This window comes from Arachis ipaensis, chromosome B05, assembly GCF_000816755.2.
Source record: "Arachis ipaensis cultivar K30076 chromosome B05, Araip1.1, whole genome shotgun sequence".
Classification (NCBI taxonomy): domain Eukaryota; kingdom Viridiplantae; phylum Streptophyta; class Magnoliopsida; order Fabales; family Fabaceae; genus Arachis; species Arachis ipaensis.
Window position 1 is genome coordinate 145535431 of NC_029789.2, and position 7948 is coordinate 145543378.

Genomic DNA, 7948 nt, shown 5'->3' on the forward strand with positions numbered 1-7948 from the left:
TTTCTAAACACACCATGAGCTAATAATAATGGTGATTATTAAATAGAATAATATATAATATTAGTGCATCTGACAATGACCAATAATAATAATAATACAAAAACTTCTAGAGAATCTGAAAAATTGTAGCCATCCCATTCCAGTCAATGGGTCAGGCACACATGCAATATCATGAAAGCATTCATGTGTCATTTTGTAAAGCAATTTCATTCTCCTAAGTCCTAAAACATTGGCTACACGTGTATATATAGTTTAAGTTTATGCTTCCCTGATACTCTTTTCATTTACTATATATTTAAGAAGAGTACAGTATTAAGGACTAATAAATTTTGTAATTTTTAGTTATTAATTAATTATTATTATTATTTTTTAAAAAAAGCGATATACATGAAATTCAATTTATAACATAGAAGAAACCAGAGTCGTAATTAGCTACAGTTATTTCATTTTCATACATGGCTACGATCTCATAAAAAAAAGATAAATAAATAAAATATATAACTCAATAATGGAGAATTATGTTACATATTTATGCAATTACTTCATGTTATTATAATTTATATTATTAAAAGTGATATTAAATAAGTTTAATTTAATTTATATTGTTTAATAATAAAAAATAACATTAGATATTTATGTATGTAATTACTTAGTTCATGTTATTATGACAATGTCGGCAGAAGAGATAAGGGGGAATGCTTGCATCAGGAGAAAAAGAGGATCATATTTTGGGAGGAGTTTTTAATCCTTTGAAAGTTTCTTTCAGGGACAAAGTTATGGGTTCCAAAATTATTAAAACTTTTTCACTTGTTGAAACTTTGTCAGGAGATAACATTGCGGTAGTTTATGAGAAGTAAGGAGATCTCTTGCCACCGAGTGTCACGTTTACTCAAAAAACTAAGAATTGTTTGGTAGAACCTTAAAAGGATGCTATAATGATTAAGGTGCTAGGTAAACATTATAGCTACACTGCATTGTCTCATAAACTCCGAACGGTATGGCGGATTAAGAGAGGTTTTGATTTATTGGACGTGGGGTTCAACTACTATCTTGTGAAGTTTGATGTGGCTGAGGAGCGAGAAAAGGTTCTCTTAGGAGGTCCATGGATGATCGAGGAAAAATATGTGGCTGTAAAGCCTTGGGATCAAGAGTTTAGATCAAGTGAAAACTGTTTTGGAGCAACTTTAGTGTGGATTAGAATTTCCGGATTACCAATTTGGTGCTACCAAGAAGATGCAATGCTCCGTGTTGTAGCTGCAGTTGGCATTCCCATCAAGGTTGATTTGGCAACAAAATTAGCTGAAAGAGGACGATATGCTCGAGCATGTGTTCAGATAGATTTAGGATTGTCAGTGACTAAGAAGATTCTTGTTGAAGGTGTTGAATATGAGGTTGAATATGAAAGTCTTCACCTTATTTGTGGCTCCTGTCTCAAGTTTGGTCATGATATGAAGGTGTGCAAGACTGACAACAATGCGGGAGGAGGAACTAATACCAAGGTGGTCGGCGATGTAGCAAAGCAGCCAGAAAGTTTAAATTAAAAAAATACAGTGCATGTGAAAAAGGCAAGTTTCAATTTTGACAAGAATCTTGGAGATGAGACTGTAAATGTTGCTATCCCGGATTTGGTGGAGAGTGATTTGCATACTGTTTATGTAGACTATGCACAACATGAGGATTTGGAAGGCTGGACTCAAGTGATCAGGAAAGAAAAGTGTAAAATGGGTCAAAAGCCTTCTCCTAGCACCCATCAGGTCCAACCAAAAGCAAAGAAGACTCCTAACAAGACTACCAATACTTGGACAAGGTCTAATCACCAACGTACAACACATGCTACTGGATCCAAAGTAAAACTAAGTAGGGGGCATCAATATTAGAAAACCGGTTAGTGTGGCTTCTTCGGGGACCCGACACAATGTTCATCATCAGCAGCAAGGTGAGACAACAAATGGCACTGTGCGAAAGCTTCCTCGCCCAAACTCTTTGTAGAATTCACTAGTAGATAAGGATGGAGCATCGACGGTGGGTGTGGCACAAGTTTCGACGGAGAAAATTGTGCTGCAACTTGAGAGTCCATTAAAGGCAGGAACGTCGAAGACAGGGACATCATGTTGAGTCTCGGGTTTGTTATTGGAGCTCCCTTTTTGCTGTTTTTTAATGGATAGTATATCATAGCCTGGAATGTGAGGGGTGCGTCTAACAAGATGGCTCGTGTGAATTGCAAATATTTGGTGAGAATATATAAACCATCTTTCTTCTTTCTCTTTGAGACTCATACAATGTTTAATAATTTGAAGAGTTTTTGGGATAAGTTGGGTTTTCATTGTGTTGGTATTGAGGAAGTAGTAGGACACAGGGAGTGGCATTTGGTTTCTATCTTCTATTACTAATGCTTCTTGTGTGGTTATTGACCAAATTGACCAATGTATCACAGTGAAAGTGAGTGTGGGTAATTTAGTTTGGCTTTATAGTGCAGTGTATGAGAGTTCTCAATTCGAAAAAAGAAGTATGCTTTGTGATCATTTGCGTTCTATTAATTCAGGCCATAATGGACCGTGGATGGCCGTTGGTGATTTTAACGAGATTGTGGCACCAGACGAAAGTACAGGTGCTTATTTTTCTTCTCACATAGCTAGTCTATTAGCTACTACTCTAGATTACTGTGAGCTCTTTGATCTTAAATTGACTGGTAAGAGATATACTTGGTATAGAGCAGTTCAGGCTGGCAGGGACTTGGCTAAAAAGTTGGATAGAGCTCTAGTTAATGAGGCGTGGATGACAATATTTTCTGAGGGTTATTCTGAAATTCTTAGCAGGCTTCATTCTGATCATTGTCCTATTTTAGTTCATTGTCATGGTGGCTCCAAAGTGAAAGGTTCTCGTCCTTTTAGGTTCCAAGCTGCGTGGGCAACACATCCTTCTTATAAACATGTTATTAGTAAGGCTTGGAATCAAGAGTTTGGAGGCGTTACTGAAAGGCTTAAGATGGTTCAACATGCTTCTTTGGACTTTAACTCAAAAATTTGTGCGAAAAAGTAAGCTGAAATATCATATTGATCAGATTCAACAGCGTTTGGAGGTTACCGATGTGTTATCTCTGAGAATTAAAGAAGCTGAACTGAGGGAAGATTATAATAGGCTTTTATTGCAAGAGAAACTTTTTTGGTACCAGAAATCTAGAGAGCAGTGGGTCAAGTATGGGGATAGAAACACTAAATTCTTTCATCTTCAGACTTTGGTGCGTAGAAACCATAATAGAATACATGGATTATATGTTAGAGATGGGTCTTGGTCTACTGATCCAGATATTCTCCAGGAAGAAGCCCTCTCTTTTTACAAGAATCTCTTTGGTACAACGGAAGAGGTTGAGGTTGATTGTTTAGGGGATGTTCCGATACCCACTCTAAGCACCGAGGCTTGTGCTAGGTTAATTGACCATGTCTCTTTTGTGAAAGTCAAGTCAGCAGTATTCAGTATGACCCTTTTAAGGCTCCTGGTCCAGATGGCTTTCAAGCTTTTTTTTTAAAGAATATTAGGAGATAGTAGGCACTGAGATTTGGAATATTATCCGGAGCGCTTTTTTGGGAGAGTACTTAAATCCTAGCATCATGAAAACCTGATTGTGCTTATTCCTAAAATTGATAACCTACCTTTATGAAGGATTTCAGGCCTATTAGCTTGTGTAATGTTGTTTATAAAATTATCACCAAAGTATTGACTAATCGACTTCGCCATTTTCTTTCAGATATTGTTAGTACTTTACAAGGAGGTTTTATTCCGGGTCGTGGTGCTCCTGATAATATTATTGTGGCCCAAGAAATTCTGAATTTTATGAAGCACACAAAATTCAAGAAAGGTACTTTCGCTTTTAAAATTGATCTTGAAAAAGCTTATGATAGGGTGGATTGGAGGTTTTTGGAGAGTACTCTCATTGCTTTTGGTTTTCCTATCATCATTGTTAATTTGATTATGAATTGTGTTCGTGCATCATCTCTTTCTATTATGTGGAATGGGAATAAATTGGATAGTTTTGCTCCTAGAAGGGGGCTTAGACAGGGTGATCCAATGTCTCCTTACTTATTTGTCCTTTGTATGGAAAGACTTGCTTGCTATATATCTCATAAGGTGGTCGAGGGTGTGTGGAAACTAGTTTCTGTCACTAGGGGTGGCCCAAAATTTTCTCATTTGATGTTTGCAGATGATCTCTTACTTTTCTATCAAGCTACAAAGAGTCAAGTCCAAATGGTCATGCATTCTCTTAACATTTTTTGCAAGGCATCTGGCATGAAAGTGAATTTTGAAAAGTCTAGAACTTTTTGTTCTAAAAATGTGACTGCTTGTAGAAGAGATATTTTTACTAGTGTTTCTTAAATACGTTTTGCTTTGGACTTAGGAAGATATCTTGGAGTTAACCTTAATCATTCTTGTACCAGTAGGGCTTCTTTTCATTCGGTGATTGAAAAGGTGAGGGGAAGATTAGCTAATTGGAAAGGAAGGCTTCTAAATAAAGCAGGAAGACTTTGCCTGATCATCAATTCTGTTGTAGCATCCATTCCTATCTATCATATGCAAGTATCTTTTTTTCCAAATTGGGTTTGCGATAAATTGTCTTCTATGATGAGACAGTTCCTTTGGAAGTGTCAAGTTGATGGTAGAGGTCTTTCTCTTGTTAATTGGAAGACTGTGATCACTCCAAAGAAATTTGGTGGCCTGGGTGTTAGAGATCCTGCGTGTACTAATATATTTTTACTTGGTAAATTGGTTTGGTAACTTTTCACTGTCAGGACAAGCCTTAAGTTGCTCTATTGAGGGCGAAGTATCTGAGGAATGAGAAAGTTTTAGATGGCCCTGTCCCTTGCAATGCTTCTCATGTTTGGAAGAGTATCTCAAAGGCTTTTGGTGCTCTTAAGGATGCCTTCTCTTGGTGCGTTGGGTCACTTGATCAATCTTTTTGGTTTGACAATTGGAGTATTGAGGGCCCAATTGCTCAAGATGTCCCTTTTGTACATATATCTGACTCTAATTTAACTATTTGAGACGTTTAGAAAGATGGTCAATGGAATCTCCATGATATTTTCTCTATCATTCCAGAAGATGTCAAACAGCGTTTGAATGCTTATAATCCGGATTTGAATGCTGGAGAGAGTTCGGGTTGGTCGTGGGGTGTGGCATCTTCTAGACTTTACTCAGTTAGGAGTGGGTACAGTTGGCTAGCCAAAAGAAAGTTTGACTGGAATGAGCATGATAATTGGTTGTGGCTATGGCGACTGCATATTCCTGAGAAGTACAAGTTCTTTATTTGGCTCAGTCTTCATAATGCTATTCCTACGGCAGAGTTTCGTTTGGGTCGTGGCTTAGCTTTATCTAGCACTTGACATCGGTGTCAGAATAGTTATGAATCCATTCTTCATTGTCTTCGGGAGTGCCCTAGTGCCAAGGAGGTCTGGAACCTTTTAGGCCTGTATTCAGATAACTTGGATTTACGTGATTGGCTATATAGAGGTGCAAGGAGTGGATATGTTTTTCTTTTCTTTTCGACCATCTGGTGGATTTGGAGAAGCAGGAATCACGACTTATTTAGTATAGATCATTCTTGGAGTACTAGTAAAGTGGTGAGTTTGATTCGTAGTTCAGTAAGGGAGTTTCACACTATTTTTGCTATGCATCAATCTTTGTCTCCTCCTTCGCTTTGTTTGCATTGGGTTCCACCTCGAGTTAATTCTGTTAAATTGAATTGTGATGCTAGTTGTTTTGCTCCTTTTGGCTATGCTGATTTTGGTTGTATCATTTGCAATCCTGATGAATGTTGGTTGAAAGGTTGCATTGGGAAAGTCGAAGTGTGCAGTGTTCTTTTTGCTGAATTGTATGCAATTTGGAGAGGTTTACTTCTTGCTTGGGAGAATGTATTTCATGAGGTTATTTGTGAAACAGATTGTTTAGAAGCTATTTTCTTGGTAAACCAAAGAATGATTGGTAAAGATATTCCGGAATGGGATTTGGCAAAGCATATACAGGAGGTTATGAATTGGAATTAGAGAGTCTCTATTCTTTTAATTCAGAAGAATGCAAATAGTGTTGCAGATTATATGGCTAAAGCAACTGCTTCTGGCGCGGATATTCACTCGAATTAGAGCCAATCATAGAATAAGCTTCAACATCTAATAGATTTAGATATGAACCTAGCCAATTAATTTAATTTTGTCTTTTTTTTCTTTCTTTTCTATTTAATCACAAAAAAAAAAAAAAACACACACACACACACAAATTAGGAGGAACGCTATTTGTGGTTAATTTTTTTGGATATTGGATAAAAATTGGTGTAATCCTTTAATATTGGAAGTTATGGTGTTTTATAAAATTCTGAGGCTATAGAATACGCAGAGTGCGAATTGCCAAATTAATTTATTTTTAATTTATAAAGACAATACACAGACTGCGTATTGTATTATTTTAATATTAAATTACAATACACAGTCTGCGTATTGTAAATACGCAGTTTGCGTATTATCAGTACAATACGTATTTTGCGTATTGTGTTTGCCCAGAACAACGCCCCCATAACACTGTAAAACTCTATTTTTTGTAACATTAACGTAAAACTCACTTCCCTCTCCCATATTAAAATAAAAAATCCGCTATTTGTATCTCCATGCGTATACACCTACCATCTCTCTATAAATTAAACATCATAGATAAGATAGGAGGCAATATAGTAACTTCATCTCTAACCGGACTAACCCTAGTTTTTAAGGCTCTCTCGTCCTACCTAACCCCTGAGACAGGAATATAGATATTAGTGCAATTTTATTTTACTCTATGATTTCGCATCATTACCGTTAATTGATGAAGATATAGTAGTACAAAATATGTCATAAATTTCGATGTCCCCCAACAGTATCATATTATTAATAATTTTTTCGTTTTTATGTTATTTACAGTCCCCCATATAAATTAATTTAAAAACAAATAATAAGACTCGTGAAACACACGGAAGTAAAGTCCAGTTAAAAATAAACATTGGAGCATAAGAGAGAGTGACAATCTATAGAAGTATATTGTCACATTTGCCCTTGGTTCATTGGACAATGTTTAATGTTACCAAGTGCTATATCCCTTTATTTGTCTTGTGGCGTGAAGCTTTATATATACCATGCTTTGGTACCAAGCTTATTCAAAACCATAGCTTCATATTTTTCTCTCTTTCTTTTTCTTTAGCTAAGGTTTAGTTTCTGAAAGATGAATATCAAAGAGGTTGTTTTTCCTCTTCTTGTGTTTTTCTTTGCCTATTCTGGATTGGCCCTTTCAGTCTCAGAGCCCAAAAATGTTCCTCTGCTTCCTCATGCTGCTGATGATTCCTTCAGTGTTGGCTATATCCAAGTAATTAACTGCTTGCTCTTATTATATATATTTTTCTTTTTTTTTTTTAAATAATTTTCTTTCTTTAGTTTGTTGAACAGAGAACTGTTCTTACTTGGTGGCCATAAGTACAAGCTGTTCTTCACCTAAGATTACAACTGATGAAATCAGTATTGTTTTTGGTGATGCACAAGGCAACCAGGTTTTTTTTTTCTTCTTTTTTTCTCCCTATGATTTATGTTAATTGGGTCAAGATTGGATTTTTATTGAAATATAATAATATTAAGTATAGGCCAAGTAATTAATATATTTTTTGTTGTTCATCACTACTTGGTACAAGCTGATCAATGAACTTTTTTTTTTCTTGTGAAATTATATTAGTTCTATATCACTTTTACAGTATCATGGACCTGAGATTCTGAAGTGCTACAAGTTCTATTTGTGTGTTTAAATAAGGGTTAACATGCTAGAAAATTTTCTACTAAACAGAGCTCTAGAAAGGTCTCTGATAAGTGATAACCATATACAGAAAGCACTAGCTATAATTCTCTCTTTTTGGTTGAAAGTAGTGGAACTTCTTTTTGGTGCATTC

General features: G+C 36.0%; 1 protein-coding gene across 1 annotated transcript in view; it reads left to right on the forward strand.

Moving 5' to 3' along the window:
- The window catches only part of LOC107644739 (embryo-specific protein ATS3B), a 2399-nt gene continuing 1546 nt past the window's right edge, over positions 7096-7948 (forward strand). The window contains exons 1-2 of the mRNA XM_016348665.2: positions 7096-7377; positions 7460-7558. Of these exons, the coding sequence (XP_016204151.1) occupies positions 7237-7377; positions 7460-7558 (240 nt within the window). The 5' untranslated portion in view covers positions 7096-7236. The remainder of the gene's footprint in view (positions 7378-7459; positions 7559-7948) is intronic.